This window comes from Erpetoichthys calabaricus, chromosome 8, assembly GCF_900747795.2.
Source record: "Erpetoichthys calabaricus chromosome 8, fErpCal1.3, whole genome shotgun sequence".
Taxonomy (NCBI): Eukaryota; Metazoa; Chordata; class Cladistia; order Polypteriformes; family Polypteridae; genus Erpetoichthys; species Erpetoichthys calabaricus.
In genome coordinates this window covers 63,652,916-63,680,276 of record NC_041401.2, presented here as the reverse complement: position 1 = coordinate 63,680,276, position 27,361 = coordinate 63,652,916, and the positions used below count along the sequence as shown (strand labels likewise).

The 27,361-nt window shown below is 37.3% G+C and overlaps 2 protein-coding genes across 2 annotated transcripts in view; one reads left to right on the top strand and one right to left on the bottom strand.

Annotated features, from left to right (window-relative positions):
- rpa1 (replication protein A1) overlaps nucleotides 1–3,930 on the bottom strand; it is an 88,418-nt gene extending 84,488 nt beyond the window's left edge. The window contains exons 1-4 of the mRNA XM_028806647.2: nucleotides 3,787–3,930; nucleotides 1,793–1,840; nucleotides 1,508–1,586; nucleotides 696–804 (exon numbers count right to left, since the gene is read on the bottom strand). Of these exons, the coding sequence (XP_028662480.1) occupies nucleotides 696–804; nucleotides 1,508–1,586; nucleotides 1,793–1,840; nucleotides 3,787–3,819 (269 nt within the window). The 5' untranslated portion in view covers nucleotides 3,820–3,930. The remainder of the gene's footprint in view (nucleotides 1–695; nucleotides 805–1,507; nucleotides 1,587–1,792; nucleotides 1,841–3,786) is intronic.
- A 1,871-nt stretch (nucleotides 3,931–5,801) lies between these two features.
- On the top strand, nucleotides 5,802–26,444 carry smyd4 (SET and MYND domain containing 4). Its single transcript, XM_028806645.2, has 10 exons — nucleotides 5,802–5,978; nucleotides 10,123–10,267; nucleotides 14,409–14,498; nucleotides 16,611–17,721; nucleotides 18,030–18,212; nucleotides 21,232–21,404; nucleotides 22,032–22,176; nucleotides 23,015–23,131; nucleotides 25,079–25,202; nucleotides 25,292–26,444. Exons 1-10 carry the CDS (start codon nucleotides 5,845–5,847, stop codon nucleotides 25,449–25,451), a joined length of 2,382 nt encoding a protein of 793 aa, XP_028662478.1. The 5' UTR covers nucleotides 5,802–5,844; the 3' UTR covers nucleotides 25,452–26,444.
- Nucleotides 26,445–27,361: the final 917 nt, after the last annotated feature.

Sequence of the window (27,361 nt, the reverse complement as noted above, 5' to 3'; positions counted from 1 at the left end):
CAAGTATTTTAACTTGTACTGGGACGTATTTAAGGAAGCTGAAATGATGGCAAGATTATTATTTCTTTGATAAAGCACCCCATGTAATCCCAATAAGGGAACAAAAGGTGCCCCATCCATCTTCCAATCTTTATGCACAAGGCTACATCCATCCATCGAACCCTCCATGCATTTTCTGTCTTATTTTGTTAGAAATGAGACAGAGAGAGAGAGATGGTGACATATGAAGCTCAATGGTAAAAGAAACCATTAAGCTTCTCCCACCATCTTTGTGGCAAGGAAGAAGAAATACTGCTGGCATGGAGAGCCAAATCTGATCAACTACATCACTGATGACAAAGTTCTTTAAATCGTGTGTTCTCACATGTCACTTTTAACTTCAACACTATACAGCTTGATTAAAACCTTCATTTTCTGTCAGCCCATTAAGTCAGTATGTGTTTTAACAAAAGAACCGCTGTGAGCTAATAATGTTCCAAGTGGTAACCCATTCAGTGTGATACTGTCATAAATGAAAACTTAAGGGGGTTTATATCTAAAAGTCTCCGCCAACCATTCTCTGTCTCTCACACACACACAATCATTTTACAACACACCCAATAAATAAACATAGAGCTTCAAAACATAAAAGCAACAAAATCATTAGTAAGAGGCTATTATAACTGCTCAAATTAAAAATCAAAGCAGTTACTTACCTTCCATCTTTCAGTGTGTTTATTACTTGTTTTTTGATGAGGCAAATGCAATTCACAGCAATCAATTCTTCCTCCAACAAACCATTTAATTGTGTTCCCAACATAAAAGCTAAAAAGCAAAATGTGAAGGAGTACAACTTATTTTATTAAAATTTAAATATGAATATACTGTAACAAGTTACTGAACTAAATCCTTACAGTAAACATAGTAAATGAATATTAAAATCTAAATCTTAAGTCTTGAAAATCCACAAGATGCTTTCAAATAAGAATATTCCGGAAACTTCAGCATTAAGTGATCAAAAGCAATATATATAAATTTTAGTACATCATAATTCACTTCAATAAACTGTAGTTTCTCAAAGGTTAATTTTATTTAGGAGAGGAAAAAAAAAAAAAATCACTGCTGATGGTTATAAAATGAGTATATGCTCATGTTATATACCAAAATAATGTAAGATTATTTCATTATTCTGTTTAAGAATGATACTTCTCCAATTGTTATTGTACGATTTATAAATATATATGAAATGTACAAAACAATTATAAACATCTACATTCAACAAAAATATCAGAATATCCTGGGCATTCAACATTAATAAAAATATGATATAACTTGGTTATGGTTAAGGAGCTTCTTAACACCTCACAGAAATGGTGTTCAAACTTTCACATTCTCAATTCTAAAGGAAAATATAGAAATCAATTAAAATTGAAAGATTGAGACAAATAGACCCAATACATAGTTAAGGAGAAAGTAAATGCATTACAGGAATGAAGCCCATTAATAAAGTACGAAAGGCTTTACTCACAGGATAATGAGTGAACACCATCACTCATTAGCAGACGATAGCGAGGTGGTCCATTTGCACTCTCAATGCGCCTTGTGCTCTTTTAAGAGGAAAAAAAAAAACAAAAAAAAAAACGATCAGATGATGACTTTTGAATGAAAGAATAAAAATTATTTGGCCCAAGTCATAAAAAAGGGAAACCACCTTAGTTGCACAAAAAAAACATTTCCAGTCTAGTGAGTGTCAAGTTTAAAGCACAGTAACACAGTTGATATGACTAAACATAATAACAAAAACAGTACTTACAACAACTTGGAGGATGGGGTTTTGCAACTGGTTTCCCTTTGCGATGGCCTAAAATAAAAAAAAATAGATGGATAAACAGGTTCTAACTCACACCATAGAAACTTAATTTATCATGTAAAGCCAACATTTATAGACGTTAAAATATAGTAGGTACAAAAAATAGAAGCATAATATGTGTTAAGACGATATAAAAGCACCCATTTCATAACGTTTCAGTAGCACTCATAACAAAAAATGATTACTATAATCTGTGATTTCCTGTCATAATGTCCCCTTATTTTACAGTATTCAAATGCATATAAGCAAAAATAATATAAATTGCTCCTACTTCATATATCATGAAGACCTTTGAGAGGCTGGCCCTAAAACAGCTACGGTTCCTGATTTTAGAACATGTGGATCCTCTTTAAGTTTACCTACCAGGCAGATATAGGTGTGGAAGATGCTTTCATCTATATGTGGAGGACAAGACATTGTGGTACAGAGAACAACTTTCAACTCAAAATCAGCAAGACAAAAGAGCAAGCTACTGGAAATGTTTTATCAGTCGATAGTAGCCAGTGTAGTGTTCTATGCTGCAGTGTCCTGGGGAAGCAACTTGAGCTCAAGCACGGTGCCTACACCATCACGGGACGAACCTTGGACAGACCAGAAGCTGTTGCGGAAAAGAGAATGGTGGCAATACTTGATGCCATCATGAAAAATACCTTCCATCCCCTCCGGGAGACGCTCTCTCGGAGCACATTCCACCTTGTTGTGCTAAGAAGCACCACTGGGGTGTTTTCTGCCCAATGTTATCAGGCAGTTCAAGGATTCCTCCAGGGGCACTCATTAAGTGTATTTTAAATGTATATTGTTCAGATATTTCATTTATATTTACAAATTGATTGATTGGCTGTATCCTGGTTTTTAATGTTTCTGCTGCTGTATGCATGTGAATTTCACCTTGGGATTAATAAAGCATATCTAATCTAGGAACGGGTAAAATGCAACTGGTAGTCACCCTACTGTACCTTCAATCCACAGATTCTACTGTAAAAATACTAAGGAAAACAATGGAAACCTCTTCTAGAATTATTCTCCCATTTACCCTTTCATGGGGTGCCTGTTCGATTGCAAAAGAATTAAATTCGGTGTGTATGGAGAAGATGAGAACAGACAGGGTTTAAGTATGCAAAAGACCGTGGACTAAGGCATAAAGGTGAATACCAACAACTCTATACAACATTCAGTAATAATGTGCACAATCTGAGCACTTACTGGAATTATGTTTCGTTGTTATATATAGTACCTCTAACATTATTAGTGGAATCTTCTATGCAGCTTACGCCTACTTTACAACCTAGTCACTTAAATCATGTGAATAACTTGGGTATACATCCCGAACATTCATGTTTGTAGTAAAAGTTCAACAGAAGATAACATTTTAGGAATACTCAAAAGAAAAATACCGATTCCAGTGACTAAACGACTGCAGGCACGCATGTGTTAGAACTGGAGGGAAACTCAAAGCCAAATACGGCAAAAGAAAACAATACGTACATGTCACTTGCAAAAAATAACTAAATGGAACTGGAATTAACTAATCGTGCGTTCTGAATAAAAAGCATACGTTACTTCAATAAATAACACGCGTAAACCCCGCGTCATCCAGTACAATATTAGGAGATAAACTATGCGTTGCGCAGTTTCTTCCAGGGGAATAAAAAGAAGTAAACAAACTTCTATCCATGAACGAGAAAGACTTCGTAATTCTGCACCCAAAAATTGCAATATTAGTCCCTTTGTTTTACAGATATACGATATTAAAACTCGAAAACAACTCATTTTATTTTAATGGGCCCTATTACAGTCCTGTACATCCTGAAGCACGCGGCAAAACAAGCACACAAAATACTGAGAAACGTCGCGGCCTTCATCCCAATCGGAATTACATTACTCTACTTTACGTACAACTGAACTACTCATACGAGCAGTAACCTAGAAATTCTTACCTCAATAGCCCCTTGAGTAAGCCGCGCGTCCATACTTCAAAATGTCTTTCACTCTTCTCGCGCCAACTATACCTTTACGGCGAAAGGCGCGCGTAATATGTTTATAATTCAAATGACGTAGATTACCGGAAGTATTGTGAGGTAGACAACCCGCCCAGAAATAGGGCGTGGCAACCGGAGTCAAGTCACCAACTTGGAGGACTTTGCAGAAAAAAAGCTAATCTGTTGTATTCTTGCTCTGCAGAAGTCAGTGGCCAGGTTGACATAGGTAACAATACGAAGATTGTTTTTCTAAAAAGAAAAGAAAGGAAATATAAGCCATACCAAATAAAATAAACAGTATTCACCGATCTTAAATTAAGTAAAAAAGAATTTACAGACACTTAAATCTTGCCTTAAGAATTTGCCTGGGATTGTAATCTTTTTTTAGTTAGCCAATAAAAGGTGTCATTTTGCTTGGCTTTTCTCTACATTCAAAATGGCTAAAACGGCACAACACCCTAGTACTACAGACACTTAAAAAAATATTTATATGTTCGCAAACTTTAAAATGTAAAAAGTATTAATAGTGCTGTCAGCAGAAAAATAAATGTAATCATATAGGACGTAAGTTGGTAAAAAGTAACCATGCAAGTATGGATCTCCTAGGAAAAATTAGTTTTACTGTTTCGGACAGGCTTAATACATTTAAGATGTTCAATAAAATTATTAACTGTTAATCGTAGCCTTTTAAAACACTTGGAAAAAGTGTTTTGGAAATAGAATTGAAATAAAATTTAATTTTATTTATAATTTATCACTCATCTATCATCTTCACAGAGTTACACAGATTTACAAATATAAAAACAGCTAATTTTAACCTAGGATAAAGTAGACCAGCAGATAAGGTGGGCCACATGGATGATAGAGAAAAGATTAAAAGTCTGATGATTAGCATGAGGGTTCAGTGATTTACTGGAAAACAAAAATGCAAATCTGGCAAAGAGGTCAATAGTATCATTCTGGGCCTCCACTAACATTATAAGTATATGATCAAAATCACTTGATGCTCTATCACAATTGATGACTTGCCTCGGGCCCCTTCTTCTTGCCTGAAGAAGGGGCCTGAGTTGCCTCGAAAGCTTGCATATTGTAATCTTTTTAGTTAGCCAATAAAAGGTGTCATTTTGCTTGGCTTGTTTCTACTAAGAAATAATTATTCAAGTGTATATTTCTTTCCACTGAAGTTTGTCTATTATGATTTTTAAAGCACTTTTGAACTACACTTCTCTACACTTTTAACTCAGCTGTGTCTTTTTCAACATTTGTAAGCCTTTCCAGTATTCAATAATATTCCTGTGATTTATCTTGCATCGTCTTGTATTTTATTATCCTGTTGATTTCAATTGCATTTTTGTGATACATTTGAAAAAATATTCTACTCTTTGAATTGGCATGAAAAACCACACCAGCCCATTTTACCTAATAAAGTTTAGGGTTGCAGAAACATGATGAGCCCTAGATGGAACGCCAGTTCATCGCAGCTAATGCGCATACATAATTATCCATACTACGAAAAATTAAAGTTGTGAATTAATCTAACATGTACATCTTTGTGATGCGGGTAGAAAAAAAACACATGTTGACAGGGGGAATACATGTAAAGTCCACAGACATGGCTGTGCCCCGATAATTCGAATCCAGGAATCAGAAGCCACACAAGGGAGCATTACACTGTGCATCACATAGAACATTAATGTCCATGCTTCATTTGTAATTTTGCATTATATTTGTCTAACTGCATGTTGATAGGGATCTGCAAGCATAAATGTCAACGAGCTCTGTACACGTGACTGTGATGACCCTAAAACGTATTAGATAATAAGTTTTAAGATAAAACCAGATACATTTCTCTCATGCACACGCTGCTCGTACCCGAGGCTGCATAGTCGCATAGCCTGCCGGTTAATAGCTTAGGTTGTGTTCACGCTCAAATAAGCCCGAGTGGATTGACTGTCTATTTATGACAAGGTTCCGACCTACGCGGCTGTCTAAAGTCACCGTATAGTTAGCTGTTCAATGGATCTTCCATGTCCTGAGTGGCAGTCTCGGATGTCCAGGCGCTGGGAATCCCTATCTGCTAAAAGTAAGCGACACTTAAGTGAACTTACACAGCTCGAAGATCTATTGGAAGAGACGTGCCGTTTGCTGAAGTGAGTATTAACTCAATGGAATACTCGTCATGATGTGTTGGAAAAGCGCAGCTTTATAGTATGAATAAGGGTTTATGTGATTATAAAGTCCGTCATTAAAATATTTTAACTTTTTTGTTGGGACTATGTTCACATAAAGTAAGTATGGAATTATATGACACAGTTTTTCATGCAAACAATACCTGAACGCTCTAAAAATGCGTATATGAGTGGCAGTTTCACCATCATGCAACAGCGAACTGTCATTTTTTATATAAATCTTTGTTGGTATAATATCCAGTATGAGATACCTGGGGAAAAAAAATAACAAAAACGAAATAGAAAACATACCACATCGTTATATTGCACCAGAATCCTGCACTTCTTCGCGGTTAACTCTTTTCCTATTTTGTAAATTTTATACACAGATAAAATTCCATCCATCCATCCATCCATTATCCTACCCGCTATATCCTAACTACAGGGTCACGGGGGTCTGCTGGAGCCAGTCCTAGCCAACACAGGGCGCAAGGCAGGAAACAAACCCCGAGCAGGGTGCCAGCCCACCGCAGGGCACACACATTAAACACACCCCTACACCAAGCACGCACTAGGGACAATTTAGAATCGCCAATGCTCCTAACCTGCATGTCTTTGGACTGTGGGAGGAAACCGGAGCACCCGGAGGGAACCCACACAAACACGGGGAGAACATAAAAGCTTCACGCAGGGAGGACCCGGGAAGTGGACCCGGGTCTCCTAACTGCGAGGCAGCAGCGCTACCCACTGCGCCACCGTGCTACCTCATAAATAAAATTAATAGGTTAAAATAAAGTAAACTGAGATTCAAGGCTCCACAGTAGTGTTTATTTTCTTGCCTTATCATTTTTTCTTCCTTCCAATGTATTAATCTAAAATCGAACCTGCTCATTATATTATGTAATGTTACGGCATCTTCTTGGACGATTTACATTTATGAATCTGGAATTTACCATAAATAATAAGCAAGTTTAGGATATACAACATTTAATATTTCAGTGTCCCATTATTAAAGAATGAAACATCTTTAAAACATTGACGGAATTATTAACACCAGTAATTATCTTGAAGGAGTATTCAAGATTGCCCCAAAACAGGTTTGGGTAAATACATAAAATATAAATGAACAAAGTACATATATTCATCCTCAAAGTTACAAGATACATAGGTTAAATCAGTATTCTTTTTACATTTTAGTAGCATCTGGTGTACTGGGGAAATGAATAATTTTGAAAGAAACCTCTCAAAGTTTATTGGTAATACAGTACCTTATTGAGATATGGTAAGCTTACTTCAGATTAATATTCAAACTGAGAAAGCAAGAATTTTTTCCTGAAGGGGTCGCATATTTCCCAATGATACTTATGGTTACCATTTTTGTCTAATTTGTTCATACCTTCAAACATTAGTTTTGAATCAATATTTAGATTTAAATTCACCAAACGGTATGGCATCAAATGCAATTGCATGTTCTTTAATTGATATTGTAGTTTATATTTCTGTAAAAGTTCTGAATATGTATAGTAAGTAAACAGCCATTATTATGAAACAATTGTGTTACAAATAAAATATCTTTTTCAAACCAGTTGAGTTAAGCATTTTGTTTTTGTATTTAACATCTTTATTATTCCAAATTCAACATCTACGAGTGCAGAAATTGTGTTTGTATGCAATGATAGAGGAAATTTTGGTTTGCCTATCTAAGGTAGATAACTTAATGGGGAGTTTATTAACATCAAAATTGCAAGGAAAAGCTCAGTGCTAATCATTTTTGGAAATAAAAGGTTTGGAATGAGGTACCATAATTTGTCTTTTGATTTAATGTAGTCGATAATATGTTTAATTGAAAAAAAATGCAATTGGAAGTTTCACAATCAACATATTCAGTTCATTGTGACTATATGAATTAAATAGGATGTTTTTGTTCAAGTAATGAGGCAGATTTTTTCCAAAAGAAATCATACATTTTCCTATTAACCTGCTTAATTATTGGTTTTAGGAGACCTAAAACCATTGCTGTATACTGTATACTAATCTTGATAACCCCTAAGGTTTGGAGAAAATATTCTGCCATTCAAAAATAAATCATTTATTAACCAAGTATGAGATATTTTTGATTTTTATCAATTAGGAGAATTTATGTCAGACTAATTCTTTCTGTTTGATCCTTTCATATTTTGCTGCCAAATCTAAATGCAGTTCACTATTTAGCATAAACAGAATTCTGCATAGTTCTGTTGAGTAAAACTGGTGAGAGATTCCACAACTGAGACAACTGGATTAGATAGATAGATAGATAGATAGATAGATACTTTATTAATCCCAAGGGGAAATTCACATACTCCAGCAGCAGCATACTGATACAAAAAACAATATTAAATTAAAGAGTAATAAAAATGCAGGTAAAAACAAACAATAACTTTGAATGATGTTAACGTTTAGCCCCCCCTAACTATCCCCCCCCCCCCCCCCCCCCCGGGTGGAATTGAAGAGTCGCATAGTTTGGGGGAGAACTGTCAGTGGAGCAGGACAGTGACAGCAGTCTGTCGCTGAAGCTGCTCTTCTGTCTGGAGATGACACTATTTAGTGGATTCTCCATGATTGATAGGAGCCTGCTCAGTGCCCGTCGCTCTGCCACAGATGTCAAAAATTTAAAATTAAAAGCACTCCACAAAAGCAAACTGTGTGATATCATAGTATGTGTATTTGTTTGATACCCCTTCCTCATCTGACTCCCAACATTCCACTCCCCGCCATCCTGCCTCCAACTGGTTCCACCAATATTTCCCAGCTTAATGGGTGTAACATCTTTTCCTATACATAATGCTCACTTGACAGGCCCTGTACCTGCCTAGTACCAGTCCAGTGCATGCTACCAATATTTCCAACCTAAAGTTCACATTCCCCATCCGGAAGAGATGATTTTGCTCTCCCCTCCCTTCTGTGCATACCTGACCTTTAACCTATAATATATTGATGGTTTCTAGCTTATTCAGATACATTAAAAAAAAAAAAATATATATATATATAAAATACAAGATCAATCAAAATATGCTCAATAAAATATAATTCTTTTTTATCTGCTTATGATTCTTTTTTGAATACATGTTAATCATCAGTACTGCAAGTCCCGCTATATATTTGTTTTAAACATAATTTAGATTTTTGAAATCTGCTTCTACCGTTCTGAAGCTCTTCTTCACACCACTAACTTGCGTATTTCATGCTTAATATATAAAGGGACTCTATGGCCGGTGTAGTTTATATTTGCTTCAGCTTTACCAGATCTACATTATCAACCTTTAACACAGAACCAGGATGTACTACATCAGGGAATCCGTCTGGTTCCAGTTTCCCCTGAAAGGTTGTTCCTTCAGTGCTACTTCATATAGCACTGCAATAATTTATTGAGTGGCTTCAGCATGTGGTTCCCACATTGTTGTCCTTGCCAGAAATGTATTATGTATTTTTCATGGGATGTCCTTGTGCATGAGAAGCACTATTAGAAAGTACTAACTTGCTCAGTGAACAGGCCAAATCCATATCCAAAACACAAATCAACTGGAAAATGGCACATTTTAATAAACATCATTTTAATCTTGTTACTTTATTTACAGTAAGTAGACTGAAACAAATTAATACATTTGTATAGCAAGGGATGACTAACCCAGACAAATAGTCAAAGAACCAAATCAAGCTAGATTGACATGAACAAAGTGCCAGTTGATTGCAGTATTAATAGAATGCCCATATAGTATAATTTAAGAAAGGAAAAAAGGATTCTATTCACAAATCCATCATCAGTTTTCTAAACCCACTTTTTCTATTACAGAACTGGCAAGAGTTAGAGGTTCTGTTGGCAGCCTTAGGCATCACATGGTATATTTATGTAACAGCTCCACTTAGTCTTAACTGGCTCAGTTTAGTGAAATGAGTTAGACTAATGTATACAGGATGCCTTAAAAGTAGGACACATGTGAATGGTGAAATGTGCATTTTGACGATGAAATAATAAGATGGGGAAATTGAAGAAAAAAAAAACCCTGGCCATTTGGTACCTTGAAATAAACAAAGAGAGATTAAGAATGTTATATAGTATTATGTTATCTGTTGTTTCTTTACTTAGCCCAGAAGACACCGTGTTTCTTTTAGACCTATCGAAGAAGTATGATGTGCAGAAAGATCCAGCTGTTGCCAGTCGCTTCAGGGAGCAGGGGAACATCAGCTTCAGGAAGAGAGATTATGCCCAGGCCATGTTTTTTTATTCCAAGGTAATTGGCAAAACAATAACATTTTCAACTAGAAATAACAAGATTTGAGCTACTTTATGGTGATGGAATCAGTAAGGTTTGAGTTTATAGCTGCCGAATTAGCTAAAGAATTTCTTTAGTATTATGTCAATACAAACATGCCAGAAGCAGTCAACCTCTTTTCCAATGCATTGTCAATTTGCTTTAGTTAAGGAAAAAGCCCCTGACAGTTAATTTGCATGCAAGCAGAGGGTGAAGATTTATGAAACATATTCATGCTTAATTATATTGTCTGTGGTTGTTTCTTTTAATGGCTGCCTGCAGGGTGTTGAGAATCTTGCAGCTTACCATTTAACAATTTAATACATTTTGAATTTGTCGATGTTAATGATCGTTTTATATTTTTGTCCATTTGTTCGCTGTGAATTTACTTTATTTATTAAAACGCAGCAAGTACAGATTTACTCTGCTTGATTTATTACCAACACCCTACTAGTGCCTACACTGTAATTTCACAGGCACTGTGCAAATAGTATACGGTGGGTGATATTTTCATTTATGGTCCTTATCATCAGTTGTACCACTAAATTCATCCATCCATCCATTTTCCAACCCGCTGAATCCGAACACAGGGTCACGGGGGTCTGCCGGAGCCAATCCCAGCCAACACAGGGCACAAGGCAGGAACCAATCCTGGGCAGGGTGCCAACCCACCGCAGGACACACACAAACACACCCACACACCAAGCACACACTAGGGCCAATTCAGAATCGCCAATCCACCTAACCTGCATGTCTTTGGACTGTGGGAGGAAACCGGAGCGCCCGGAGGAAACCCACGCAGACACGGGGAGAACATGCAAACTCCACGCAGGGAGGACCCGGGAAGCGAACCCAGGTCCCCAGGTCTCCCAACTGCGAGGCAGCAGCGCTACCCACTGCGCCACCGTGCCGCCACTAAATTCATTAATTTGTTTATTTCCATCTTTGCAATATATTTTTTAAATATAACATTCTCAAAGATGCTTAATTCAAGATCATGGAGGGCTGTGCCTTACCCAGAACAAACTGAAAGACAGGAAACATCCCCAGAGGAGGTACCATTCAATTGCAGGGTGCACACATGTTTAGTGAGGCTCAAATGGAGTGAACTGCTGCAAAGAAGAGAAGTACTCGCCATCAGAGTCCTGATTAGTCATCTTGAGCCAACAGTGTTCTTCTTGGCTCAACTGGCAAAGACTGCTGCTTTCCAAACTCTGTGTGGTTTACAGACCTGGGTTTGCATCCTTGGAATGCAGGACAACCTGTGAGAAAAGCACTGTTCATGTGAAGATAACCTGTTCACATGTTTACACACCTAGTGTCACACTTACAACCTTTGGAATATAAAAGACATAGTAACTTTTAGAGATGTGCACATAAGCAACTATCCTGTAAAAATAACCTCACACAAAACCCTTTCCAATAGTGCCAGTGGCTGAATTTATCTGTCCAATTAATGAATTTTAAGTTAGCTTCTAGCCACCGTATGCCTTATGCAAGTAGGGACTGTCCATCAGGATTACCAGGAGAATTACTGATAAGCTGCTTTTTCTGTGGACTATCCTTTTGGGCTACAAGTAGCATGAGAGAGAGGAAGAGACACGACATGAGTGGACCAAATTACATTCTCAATACATCTCTAAGATCACATGATCCTATTAACTCACAGCCATCTCCTTTTGCCTTAACCAGACTAAGTAACAAAACAAATAATTGGAATGCACAAGTCATAAATTAGAGGAGAGATGGATAAAATGAATTTAAACAAAAAAGGGAAAAAAGACATTTCTGTACGAGTTTGTGAAAGTGAGCATTTTATTTGGACTTCAGAGTTAGGAACTACAGTGGCTTCAGAGTGTGAAAGTAGTCAGCTCTGCATCTTGTTGACTAATTATATATGATGCAAGCAAGCCAAGACTGTTCAGAGAATACTCAAATGATATGAAATTTGAAATGGTTAAATTAATCATTGACAGCATTGGAGAAAGGTAAGTTGAAACTTCAGGAACATGGTGTAACTGTTTGTTTTTAAACAATCCAACATCATAATTAACAGATTTATCTTGGGTTTTATTCCTCCAGTTTAATGTAACCAAGGATATAAATTGTTTCACATTTTATTTTTGTAGTACTAGGGTGTTAGCCATTATGGATGTAGTGAGAAGTCAATATGCCTGAAGAAGGGCCCTGAGTTGCCTTGAAAGGTTGCATATTGTAATCTTTTTAGTTAGCCAATAAAAGGTGTCATTTTGCTTGACTTCTCACTACATTTTATTTTTCAAATGCATATGGAGTGAAGTTAATATTGGCTAGCACACAATGAACAGAAGTGTAGTTTAATAACTAACTTTGTCCATATGTTGGAGCTACACACAATCTTAATTGTTTGTAAAGGTTTAGCCAAGTGTAGCATTTGCAGCATAGCAGAAGATAGTTGGTGAGAAGAAGGGGAACAGGGCTGCTGCAGGAGTATGAGAGAGTCACAGGACAATTCAGGATTTGTACATCTTGTGCTTCTATGTCAGTACCACACAATTTCAAAGTCAATTCATTGAGCGAGTCATTTTCATCATTACTTGATCTCATTGTTTAATTAGTTGAGCTTTTTTCTTGTCCTGTTTTGCATTCAGTAAAGTACAAGAAATGTCCATCCATCCATTATCCAACCCGCTGAATCCGAACACAGGGTCACGGGGGTCTGCTGGAGCCAATCCCAGCCAACACAGGGCACAAGGCAGGAACCAATCCCGGGCAGGGTGCCAACCCACCGCAGGACACACACAAACACACACACACACAGGGCCAATTTAGAATCGCCAATCCACCTAACCTGCATGTCTTTGGACTGTGGGAGGAAACCGGAGCGCCCTGAGGAAACCCACACAGACACGGGGAGAACATGCAAACTCCACGCAGGGAGGACCTGGGAAACCAACCCAGGTCTCCCAACTGCGAGGCAGCAGCGCTACCCACTGCTCCACCATGCCGCCCGTGCAAGAAATGTGACTCTTTTAATAAGAAATTAGTTGTATTTTTTACCATCTTTTTAAATCCTTCTCTTTATCATTTTTTTAATTCATTTTTCTGTAGAGAAAATTTCTCTTTTAATTGTAACCAAATACTAACATTTAACGAAAAGCATAGCATACACCAGGAAAAACAGCACTAAATGTAAAGGCCAACATCTATTTTAGAACCATACCCACTTTTTTGCTTAAAATTAATTAAACTTAAATAATCAGAACGTTATTACAAACAAAAATTATTAACTGCTATGTAGCACACATACATTCTTGATTGACTGAGTAAAAATTTAAAAGCATGACTAAGGTTTGATTTGTGAATTGATTTACAAAATAAGAAAGAAAAATACATAGAAACTAGGAAATAACCACTCTGTTCTTTAAGGTAGAAGTCCAACTAGAAGAAAAAGAAGAAATTGGTTAGGACAAAAACCTGAAACTGCAAACCATTGTATTATATTTTTTTAATATGCAGATTAGCAGAGAATGTATATACACAGAGGTGTTCATGGGAGCATCAGTCGTTGGTGTTGGTGTTGGCCTGATTGTGGTGTGCTGAGCTGGACAAAGGTCCAGGGCCAGTTTTTGATCCCTGTCCCTCCTTGGCCTCATGCTTGTCAAAATGTACAGTATGAACTGATATTATCTTTCAAACTAAATCTTTAAAAGAAGGGTGCCATACTTGTCTGAATGGTAATATGTAAGGCTTTAGGCAATAATGGAATAACTCAAAACTATCTAGTGTTACTGTTATTCCAAATTTCAAATTTGTTTTGGGCTAGAAACTATATGTTCATAGGATCTTTACTGTTACATGTACAGAGTACAGTGCAGTTCTAACTTATATGTGCTTGACGATGAAAATAAGGTAAAATGTAAAATAATTGTTTTTCTTATTTTTTAAGAATGGAGTATTTAAAATTAACCACCTAGCTATTGCACAAAATATCATGAAATAGGTCAGAGATTTTTGTTCATGAAGCTTCAAGTTCTGACCTGTTTTTGAATTGTTTTTGGTTGATTTTAAAAAATGAGATTCAACATTTCATATTCTTTATTGTTGGTTTTGTCAAAATGTTTCTTGTTTTTCTTCTCAGGGAACACGTTTTGCCAGTGCAGGCAGTGAAACTCTAGCACTCTGCTTTGCAAACCGTTCTGCTTGTCTTTTTTATCTACAGCAGTACCAGGTAGAGTATAGCTACATTTTTGTGTTCTAAACAAAATAACGTTGATGTTAATAATAATACTTAGACTTAATACATTATTAAATTGGTTTACATCATTTTGGGCTTTTTTTGGAGAGAATTGCTACCTTTAGTTACTCACTTTGATCCAGTGATTTTCCAGGTGTCTGTTGGATTCAGTATATACCCAACCATTACAGTCTTCTTCGTCTGCAGTCATGAAAAATCTTTATTTTTAGGATGTTATTTGCTGTGTAAACAAATAGTGGACATTTTCCCATTGCACTGTCCTACTTTATACCATCCTCTCTGCAAGCACTAACTATAAACTAGTTTCTCTATTGAGATCTGTAACACGTTCTGTGCCTGGTTTTCACAAAAAAACCTGCGTGGGACCATAACTCTCATACAAATTGTGAACACAATATGCAATATGAGATGTCTGAAGTCACTTTCATTATTTTTAAGAGTTTTGCATGAGTCAAGATGAATTTCTTCAAGGCATAGGTAATATTCTTTCAAGGTTGTTCTTCTTGAGTAGATAAAAAAAAAAAACTATTAAGACTGACTGTGAAAGTGAGCAAAAGTAACAAATGTGTAGTTGGTGTGATTAGAGTTGTTGGTAGTGTAGCCTAATTATAAAATGGACTGTAGAACTGCTGTTTTGATTTGACAGTCAGAGCCATTATAAAGAAGTTTAACGAAAATGACATAAACAGGATAAGTGGAAATAAGAAGAAGAGTGATAGGTAAAGCACTAATTTTAAATTCGACACTCAGTTTCAAAACCAAATTGCAATCACATCTATGACAGTATCATCATACTCTTGGTCAACACTTGCATCTACTTTGCCTATGTCTTGTGCATCACCTATAGCATCAACATTGTGAAAACTTGTTAATAATATTATACCTTACTAGCTGTGTAAGCCCTTGCTGAAAAGCCCAGGGTCCTAGAAACTATTGAAATTGTCAGAAAAAAAATTGAAATGTAGAGATGTCAGGTAATTGAAAGGAACTACTCTGGGCTTCTCTCTCCTAGGAGGTTTCGTTTTTGCCGACATGCTCACATCGCTTGTTCATTAGTGGCTAAGCGAGTGTCTCTTTCTTCAGAGGTTTCGTTTTGCTGACGTGCTGGCCTCACTTGTGTATTAGCAGCTAAGCGAGTTTCTGTTTCCTCGGAGGTGGAGGTGTGTTCTCCTCACTTGTGTATTAGCGGCAAAGTGAGTGTCTCTTTCTTCAGTGGTTTCGTTTTGCTGATGTGCTGGCCTCACTTGTATATTAGCAGCTAAGCGAGTTTCTGTTTCCTCGGAGGTGGAGCCCTTACTGCGACTCCACCTCTCACTTCCATGCTGGACAGACAGACACACACATTTCCACATGTAGACGTTTATATATAAGATAATCATTTTTTGTTACAGACCTTGCACACAAATATATTTTGTTGCTCTTTGTACTTTACAAAATTAAAAACAGAGGATTCCAGTTATCCCTCTGAGTTCAATCATTTATCTTTCTATCGTATGGAGATAATGCCCAAGCAATAGAGAACTGGTTGGTCTGGAGGCAAGTAGAACTTGTTAAAATTCCCAGAAGTCTTGCAGATTTTATTAGAGGCCAGTGAAAATATTGTCCACTATTCTGATGTCTGTGAGGCACATGTGATTGTTATCTCTAACAAATTATATTATTATTGCTGACAGAAGGCAAGACTGTGGTTATAAACATTTTAATTGCAGTTTTGTTTTTCAAAATCTTTAGATGTTGCCTGAGTTGTTTGTCAGCAGGGTAACTGCCAAAGAAACAAGGAACACAAAATGTGTATTAAGTAAATGCAGATTTGTCTAAGAGGGCTCTGCATTGGTTTTTTGACTTGTCCATGGTTGGTTTCTGCTTTCACATGCCCTGAAATTGATTGATCAGGTTTGGAGGATGTAATCTAATGATGAAATTCGTTTTTGAGATGCATTGCAAATAAGCTTGCATGATGAGTACAAAGGGCCAAAACATTTATTATGAAACTAGGCTAACGTGATGCGGTATTTTGGCATTTAAAACTGTTTTAAGTTTGTTTTGTTTTGTCTTCCCACTATTTCCACTTGTCTTGACATTTAGGAGTGCCTGACCGACATAAGAAGAGCACTGGATTCTGGATACCCCAAACATCTGGAGCCTAAGCTTTTAAGACGCAGAGAGGAGTGTATCTTAAAATTGTCTGAAAGTGCTAGCAAAAACCGTGAATCCACTCATCAAGTCAGTGGACCAAATCTATGTGACCCAAACACTTTAAACAGATGCAAACAAGAGGGCTCCAACTTAAACAAGGCAGAACTCATTCCTTGTTGTTCTGCAGCTATTAGTCTTCAGTTTAACTCAGAAAAAGGGCGCCACTTGGTGGCAAAGCAAGATATTGCAGCAGGAGAAGTGATTTTGGAAGAAAGAGCCTTTGCTTGTGTCCTGATTAATGAAGTAAACACCAAAACAGGTTCTGAAAATTCTGCACTGATGGCAAGTACCCAGGATTGGTATTGCCATCATTGCCTATGCAAAGTTACCACACCTGTGCCTTGTCATGGATGTAGTTATGCATGTTATTGTACAGAGATATGTAAGGATCAGGCTTGGAAAGAATACCACATCGCAGAATGCGCTGTCAGTGGGATGCTACTTGGTTTGGGCATTTTTACACACTTGGCCTTCAGGTTAGCACTAAAAGCTGAGTTGGAGCATACCAAAGAGAGCCAGGAAAGGTCAAGATTAAAAGAGGCAGGATGCTTGAAGGAGAATGAGTTATATTGCCCTGTGAAGGGAACATGTAAAGAACTGGATCAAGGTGGTCAAACTTCAAAGCTGGACAGAACTTGCAGCGGTGATAACAAGGAGCTTGTAAGCATTGACAGGCCTTTAGTAATTCCAGGCTGTAATGTGTCAAGTTGCTACCAAGGCTCCTATAGCTCAGTTTATAGCTTACTTCTCCACTTTGAGAAACACACACCCCAAATGCGATTTCTTTATGCCATAACAGTGACTCTGCTATGGCAAATACTGAAAGAAAGTGGGCAGCTGCCAGACTGCTGGAGTTCTGTTTCAAAGAAAGTTAGCGACGAGACCCAAAAAAGCATGTTGTCCTATCCACAGTTTAGTGTTATAGGTGTGATGTTGCTCAGGCACATGCTGCAGATGAGATGCAATGCTCAAGCTGTAACTACAGTGTCTAAATTCACAGGTAAGCCCAAATGCACTTCTTTATTTATTGTAGACCAAAGAAAATGTCAGGCAGACATTCTGACAAAACTTTGACAAATGTAGTGTCCTATTTAATTTGAGTGCTGTTTCATATGTGGAAAGTACAAGAGTATCCATTATACATGTAATGGGTACTCCAGTTTATCTAGACCAAAAATATTTGTATGGTTAGCCAATCAAATTTAGTATCATACTTTTGCTGATAGCCATTAGATGACTTTGATAATCTAGTCACATTACTAAATTTTATTTTCTTAGTAATCAATCACCATGTTCTTTATGTTTTAGGTATAAGTAATTCTTCTGTAGAATCTCAGGTGCAAACCCGTGTTGCTACAGGAATATTCCCCACTGTAAGTCTGATGAATCATTCCTGTGACCCCAACACCAATATCACATTCCAGAAAAACATCATTACTGTCCGGACAACACGGCTCTTAAAAGCTGGAGAGGAATTACTCCACTGCTATGGTAATCTGCCTACCCTAATTTTTGACCTCTTCCTTTCTCTGCATGGCACCCAATAGACTAATTGAATGTAATTTGATGTGATAGGATTTTGCTTGCATTTTATGCTTTTTTAAGTTCAATTTTACTTCTCTTTCTCTTTTCCTTTTAACACTTTATGTAGACATTCCACAAATCCCTGAGTGCTAAAGATTTATTAAAATGCTATATTAGTAAAATGGGCCTTTGGGTTCACGTTATATAAAGAAAGGCTGGCTGTTTGGTAGTTAGTATACTTAAGTGATTAACTCCAACCTGAATAAACTTTCTTGCTTTGTTAAAGGTTCCTTTATACCAAATGCTTCAATGCGGATGGATGCTAAAACTTAAACCACCCTGTGCATAGACATACCATGGAATACAAAAATTTGTATTCTTTACAGGTTTTCAAATTCAAACTTCCATTCCCCAACTATGCAAAATGCATGCCGCAACATTTGTAATTGATACATCGATTTATTTAAACTTTCTTTTTTCATTGGCAAGTTGCAAAGATCTCAAGAAATTCTTGTCCACCAAAGTAACAAGGCAAAAACCAGATGGGCCTTTGTACACATTCTGACTTGCGCTAGGCCAAACCAAAATGAACTAGTAACATGACAGGGTTGTAAGGTGGAGTCCTCAAAGGCAATCCATGCAAATATAACTTACGTTTCATTTTCTAAAATTGTCTTCAACTATCAGACAATTGTTTGTTTCCTTCTTTTTTCCTTTGAAAACTTATGTGGGGGGTAATGGGTTATCCACGATTGGCACTTTAGGTTGTGGATTCATAGTTCATAATTAATTGGAAAATATAATTGGCTACAATGTCATCTTTCTTATTCTTTAGTGTCTTTTGTTGTGTATTTTGCAATATTCACCATTATTAAATGAACTTTAAAATAGAGCAATGCAGGATTGATGATGTAGCGGTAGAAGTGTTTTGAAGAAAGTTCAGCTACAATACTTAAGGCCATGTCACATTGCATGACTTTTCCACTGATTTTCAGTTATAGACTTCATTTACATAATTTTAGTGAGTAGGAAGTAGCTGCAGCTCCTGTGACTATCTTTAAAGGCCAGAAGACCACAAGACCATCATCATCAAGTTCTTCCTTGTGAACCCTGAATACCATGAGGACAAATTGAGGTCATTTATGTTAGGTAGAATGCCTAGAGGGGGCTGGGTGGTCTTGTGGCCTCAGAACCCCAGCAGATTCTTTTTTTTCTCCAGCTGTCTGAAGTTTTTTTTTTGTTTTGTTTTGTTTTTTCTGTCCTCCCTGGCCATTGGACCTTACTTTTATTGTATGTTAATTAATATTGCCTAATTTTATTTTTTAATATATTTTGTCTTTTTTCTCTTTTTTCATCCTGTAAAGCACTTTGAACAACATCATTTGTATGAACATGTGCTGTATAAAGAAGTGTTGTTGTTATTATCAGTCGTGTAGTGCGACTCCATCCAACTGTCGGAGACTAGGTTTGATTTTGCCTTAAGTCATAGGGGCAGACTCTTGTGCATGTGAAAACTGAGAACTAATGAGTGCTTAGCAATAAGTCCCATGTGTATAACACAGCTACAAGGAATAAGAAATGCAGATGTCTTGGACCTGACAAACAAAAGAGGGACTAACCTGTCTGATGTTCTGTGTTTTACGTACCACAATGTAACAGAAAAAAGGTAGAAATTGCTGCTGAACTTGCCATACTTGTAAGACGCAGCAAGTTGGAGGTGAGAGGCTGAGGTCCAAATGCAGGCGAAAGGCGACTTGTTTGGAGGTTATGTCATATGATGTAAAAAGTATGGGTCTCATGTCAGTGGATGCCCAGGACCACAAAGAGTGTTGGAAGATGATATGGGGAACAACAGGCTCAACATGACTCAGTATTTGGATGGACATTAGCAAATAATAAATTAATTGTTGGAGTATTAGTGTGCAAGTGACTTCAGGTGAACAGAAATCTTTATTTGATTTAGTGGCTATTATAGTAAACAGTAATTGTGTTTCAGAAATAGGACAAAAGAACTTAATTGATTTACAAATTGCATTTTTGCAGAAAATCTAAGTGATTTGCCATAGGTTCCAAGGATGACATTTGAGCGTGCAAAGTTGTGGCTTAGGTACAGCTCTTTAGCTGTCAAGTCACTCAGTAAGTGTGTTTACATGTGCCTGAATAACCCTGCTATTCACAGAAACCTGGCATCTAAAATGTCATGTAAACCCTTATTCTGGTATCACACTAATGTCAGTAATGTGCACTCTGACAGCCTACATATTTATTTTCTTCACACATGTTTTCAGTAGGCTTGGGTACACGCATCTACAAAATAGATTTCTAGTGACAAATGTTCAGCCAATCGCATTATTCCTTCTACTGGCTGAAATTATCTGTTTCAATATTTCAGAAATTGTTAAATTTACTGTATGTTGATGAGCTGAACATACAGTGATAAACTCAACAACACAATCTCAAGAGCAGTAGAGTAACATGTTAAAAGTAATGCTTGTTACGTTGTCAGATTACTTTTTAAATTAACGAGTAACCTAACCCAATACTTATCTTATTGAAGTAAAAAATACCTGCATTATTCCAGCGGCACTAGGTGTAAAACAAGAAGCACATGCACCATGTCCTTTGCCAGGCTCAGTCACACAGCCAAGCAGAAAAGAGTGAGCTGCGTGCAATCCAGTAAAGGAAACCAATAAATACAGTAAAGCATCCAATTGACCAGACATGTTTTTAAAACACAAGAAAGTGATCACAGGCATCATGCTTATTTTAGGATTCATGGTGGCCAATAAGGACATTTAACTTTTTTTTTGCACTGTTCAAAGGCATAAGTGCATTTTGATACAGGAGAACTACAGAACACAGATTTTTAAGAGACCACATTTCTGCATTGACTGGGTTATTCACCATAACCCAGTTATGTGTGTGCATGTAAATGCACCTGTAGACTTCCTTAGATTTTATTTTCTTCCATCTTTTTTGTCACTAGGTCCGCATCGCAGTCGCATGAATGTTTTTGAAAGGCAGCATCTCCTGGAAGAGCAGTACTTCTTCCAGTGTCAATGCAAGGCATGCAAAGAAGAGAAGTCAGAACTCAGCGGCAATCTGAATCCTGGTGGTCTTTTTGGGATCCAGTGCAGTCAGTGTGGTTCATCTCTTAAGGTAATTATTTTTGAATAAATATATTGTTAACTAAGGAAATGGACAGTCAGACACACGATAATCCTGTGATATCCTGTGAGTGTAAATGAGCAAAATATTTTGGATAGCTGGCATATATATATATATATATATATATATATATATATATATATATATATATATATAAACTATTATTATTATTCTTACAAAGCTTATTGAAGATCAGTTTTTTGGTTCAGTGGTCAGACTTTATACATGAGTTGTATTACTAGCTGCACCATCATTGTTGGGATGATTGTGTCATTTTTGAGGAAGAGAATAAAGTATATCCTCACAACCAAACCACAGCTTTCTCTTTCCAGCAAGGTCAACTTTAAGTACTTTTATAACATTTCTAGAAGAATCACAATATTTTTCTTAACTATCTTGTAATACTAATGCATCCTGTTTACCCATGTTCTGCAATTTTTTATTTTAAGTATCTTTTATCAGTGCAAATAATGTTATTTGAAAGATTACACTGTATAACAGGGTGAGGGGGCACTGTTGTAAGTAATCTAATCTGGCTAGTGAAAGGCAGCAGCTTCATAAGATTTGCCTCAGAGGTTGATCAAGAGGCTGCTATTCATTTCTGTGTTACTATTTTAGTCTGTCAATAAAGATGGGGAAGAGTATTGCTGTTCCAAGAAATCCTGTGGACACTCCGTATCTCAACAAGAGATTTTGAAGCAGGTGGAGGGGATAAGGAAGGGCATCCAAAGAGCAGTGTTGCTGATTGAAACAGGCCAACAAGGTAAGAGGTAGACTCAAATAGACTAGAGAGCCTTTTTCAGACTTGTATAATGCAGCTGCTTAGGCTAAATTAATTGTTGACGTTTACCATTTTTGTAGCATATGACAAGTTGAGCATCAGATCACATTTTGATTGTCCACTGTAGAGTGCATGCCTCCTACTTACAGAGAAATAGCGAGGAATATTTTGACCACATTGAACTTTAGATATTTTCATAGGGCAGTAAGATGTCTTGGCAGGTAGTTTTTGTACCAAACGGTTAGCATGCTCACCCTATGATTTCCAAGTCTCCTCTGGGTTTCTCCATGTGTCATTAGGCATGCAGTCAGAGTAATTGGCACCTCCAAAGTGTTCTAATGTTTACTGATGCAGTTGTTTCCGTGTGTGTGATCTGTGATATTATACCATTCTACCTGGGTTTATTATTTTGGCTTCATGTTTGCAGCAGGGTCTCTGAGATACTTTTTAAATGTTGCACTGAATAAGAAAAACATCTTATTGGTTGCTTGGAATAGGATAATGCAATATTTAAAAATGATGATAGCATATTCTGTTTCATGGGCCTGACAGAAATGCTAGATCATCAGGAGGAACGTTCCACAGACCCTGTTTTGTTTTTCCTAGTCAAACATTATAGCTGTATGTTTTTCTTTTCATTTTACTTGTCTGTTTGTCTGTACTCTGCCTGTTTACTTTATTATATCTGAGCATTTTCACTAAATATTTAATTCTTTAGTGCAATTAAGTAATGAAAAAACTAAACGGGTTGATTTAACAAACTTCCATAATAGCTTGAAAACTAGGAGCAATCTAATATGGCTCTCATGTCTTTTTATAGATCAGGCTCGGAGCATCTTGCAAAAATGTCAGACGGAAGCATGGAAAATTCTGATTCCTACTCACCCTCTGCAAGGAGAGATTGAGGACTGCATAGCACGTGTCCTTGCTGTCATGGGTAAGCTTTTAATTTTTCTTTTGAGAATGTTAATTACCAGGATGGGAAGTACATTGAAAACTGTCTGTTCTTGTCATTACAATCTCTTACTGTCCATAGCCTCTAAAGAGCACTTGTCTTCTGCCATCCCCATACCTCATGAAAAATTACTTTACGGCTTGACTTCCAGTAGTCCTAAATTATAGAATTTTCTTACACCATCCTGTTCTCCATTTGAATCGCCGTTATAGTCACTAACACCATTCTCACTTGACCAATAGTAATCAAGTTAGTCAATAGTGTGAAAGGAAGAACAAGTTAAAAATATACAATTTATGTTGTATGTGTGTTTAAGTATATATATGTTGGTGTATGTGTGTCTTTAAAAAAGTAATCACCCCTTGGACATTTTAACATTTTATTGTTATACAACACTAAATGAAAGTGGATTTAATTTTTTTGACACTGATCAACAGAAAGACTTTATAATGTTAAAGTGAAAACAGATCTCTGCAAAGTGATCTAAATGAATTAGAAGTATAAAACACCAAATACATCACACAAGTATTCACCCCATTTAATATGATACACCTAAAACATCATTGGTGCAGCCAATTGAGTTTAGAAGTCACATAATTATTTCAATGAAGATCGCCTGTTTGAAGATGAGGCATTTCAATTATTGTAATATAAATGCATCATATTTGGAAGATCCAACTTGTGGTGTTCAGTATCGTGGAGTAACCTACACAATGAACAAATGAACAAAAGAACACTCAAAACGACTCCACAAAAAGGCGATTGATAAGTACAAGTTAGGAGGTGGACATAGGAAAATACCCAAGTTACAGAATAGCCGTTGGAGTCCAGTTCAGTCCGTCAATAAGAAATGGAAAGATTATGGCACAGCTGTAAATCTGTCTAGAGCAGGCTGTCCACAAAAAGTGATCATGCAAAAAGACTAATGAAGGAGGTCACCAAGGGACCTAAGACAACTCTGAAGGATTAACAAGGTACAATGGCTAAATTTGGTGAGACTCTGCAGACAGAAATTGTTGATGGGTGGTTCACCAGTTGCCGCTGTTTAAAAACTTAAGACCATCCATGACATCTAGGCTAGAGTTTGTCAAAACCCAGACAGGAGATTTCAACATCAGCTGTAAGAAGGGTCTTTGGCTATCAGACCAAATGTCATGTTTGATGTAAGCCAAACACTGCACGTTATGAAGAACACACTGTTCAGACTGTAAAGCATGGTGGTGGCAGCATCATGCTGTGGAGATGCTCCATTGCAGCTAGCTTTGGAAGGCTTTTGAGGGTAGAGGGTAAAATAAATGCAGCAAAACAGCAGAAAATTCTGGAGAAGAACCTGATGCAGTATGCAAGAAATCTGTGTTTTTGGAGAAGTTTGGTTTACCCCAGAATAAAGCTAAAGCTACACAGGAACAGATTAAAACAATAATGTTAATGTCCTGGAGTGGTTGAAAATTTATGACTGGACTTGAAAAGGTGTGATCACTCACAATCCCTGTGCAACTAGTGAGAGTCTGGGCAGTTTTGTAAAGAAGAATGGGAAAAATGGCAGTGTCAAGATGTCCCAAGCCTATAGAGATTCTAGTCTGTCATGACTATGCAAAGGTGCATCTGTGACTTATGCAATTAATTATTTCTGTTTTCACTTAGACATTAGACTCATTTTCTTTATATATAATTTTTTTAACTCATATTTTGATACTTGATGTTGTTTATCTGCAGTGGGCTGGCACCCTGACTGGGGTTTGTTTCCTGCCTTGTGCCTTGTGTTGGCTGGGATTGGCTCCAGCAGACCCCCGTAACCCTGTAGTTAGGATATAGCGGGATGTATAATGGATAGATGATGTGTGTGTTTTTCCCATATCACTCTATTGAGTTTTATGTAGATAAATATCACCATTGGGTCATCCTTTTTCATTTTGTGAATTTATGCAGAGAGGTGGGATGAAGCAGCAACTCATCTTAGCCGCAGCATTGAACTAGTCCGTAACCAGTATGGCGAGAACAGCTTGGAATTGGGACATCAACTTTTCAAACTGGCACAGCTGCAATTCAATGGGTAAAGTGGTTTGTAACCATATTTTAATTTAAAATATATAATAGTTATAATGAATGCCACCTAACTGATATTATTTGTACTACTTGCAGCTGTGTCTTGCCACAGGCTCTCTCGACCATCTCTGAAGCAGAGCAAATCCTTACTCTAAACTGTGGGCCCAACTTCGAGTTGGTACAGGAACTGCAGGAAATGTCACAGTGTCTCCAGGATGCAGTGAAATCTCAACAATGTTTCAAAGAATACAGCTGAGAATTTTGCACCTTAAACAATTCCAACACATCAAGAGTGACAGATCAGTGGTTACAAAGCATATCTCAGAGATGGCTTACATTTGTATAGTGCTGTCTTCATTAAGGCACACTTTTAGAAAGGCTGCAAGATCCCAGAGCAATATACATTTGTTTGTATAAAAGTAATTGGAGGTAGTGGATTCTGAGCCTCAGCTAGTGCATTTGTGATAGACACAAGGCCTGGAATGCCTTGTGTTCTTTGTTGAGCACCATCTGCTGGACCTTGTGTTTTCTGAAAGCAAATTTGAAGTGTAAATCACATAGGCCTCAGAAGAGACGGTTCCAAGCCAATGATGTATTCACAAGTGTATAAAAACAAGCATCGAGACTGGTTTGCAGAAAGGCTAGAATTTGCTTTGTCATTGTACCAAAAAAAATTATTAAAGAAATGCATTTTGGTGATCCTGTTGTTGCAGAAAAATGCAAATTAATGTTTAGCTGTGTAATAGCTTATTAATACTGCAGTGTGGATCAATAAGTGTACAGAAAACCATATATGAAGGTGGAGCAGCATAGTCATCTACATAACATCCCTCAAAACTGCTTAATCTACCTCAGGTTTGCTGAAGGCCAGAGCCTATCTTGACAACATTGGCCGAAAGGCAGGAACTAGACTTAGACAAGAGCGAGTGCCCCATAAGTGCTAATTCCTACCACATTTCCAAATAACCTGCATGTTACTGTAAATGTGATAGGAATAGCCATACAGAAAATGGGAGAATGGACAACAAACAAAGGATTTAAAGTCTATGGGCATTACCCTGATTTCAGAGAAATTGATAATTGAAATTGAACTGGGATGGACCAGGACTATTGGGCAGATAAACTGAGACTTTAAAAATAGAAGAACAACAGTTTGTTAAAACAGGATTCACAGTGCTCAACAAAGTGCAAACAGTGCACATTAAAGTAAATAAGTTAATAAAATGTTGAAATAAATGCCTAAAATACAGTATGTGCTGTCTTGGGGTGTTCAAGAAATAAATAAGACAGGTTGACAGGTAACCGTTCCTACTTCTATCTATATTTTCATCCGGACTCTGGGAGAATTCAGTGTTGGCAGCCTGCTGAATCCCCAGTCCAATGTGCACGTCTGCAACGCAATGCTAACTGTTGCTGCATTACCTTGACGTTCAACAGATGCCACCAAGTCTTGAGCCCCCCGCCTTCTCCCAACTCACACAGTCCCTCTCCATCTTGCCTGCTCCACTGCTTGACAGATAAGCATATAGCCATACCATTGAACCTCCACGCAGCAGTCGAGCTGACTCTGTGAATTAATAGTCAGCCTGTCCAAAACTGCCCTTTCCATCCTCCCTCAGATACCTCTCTGTCCAGTGATCACTTTCTCTTTCTCTCTCCTTTTCTTTCAAAAGAAAAAATCTTTTTGGTCTCTAACCCATTTCCCTTTTATTTTCCATACTGCCCAGTTGGTGCCTACCCAATATAATGCTGTAGCTCGACCTGCAATTATCTGATTAAACCAGTAGAAGCTAAAAACATCAGACTGTGTTAAATTCAATTAAAATCATTAAACAAAATAACAATAAAACATTCTAAAAATTGGGTTGCTTTGGAGGAGAGATCTGTAAAAACGCCCAGGCTCCTAGAAACTATGGATTCTGGCACTTCAATCGATCAGTCAATCAATCAATCGCATCGTTTTTATATTAGCGGCTAAGCAAGGTTCTCTTTTTTTCGGCGGTTTTGTTTTGCTGACCTGCTCGCTTCTGTTGTCTATCAGCAGCTAAGCAAGTTTTTCTCTCTCTCCTCGGAGGTCTCGTTTTGCACATGTGCTTGCCTCGCTTGTGTATCAGCAGCTAAGCAAGTTTCTCTTTCCTTGGAGGTCTCATTTTGTTGATGTACTCG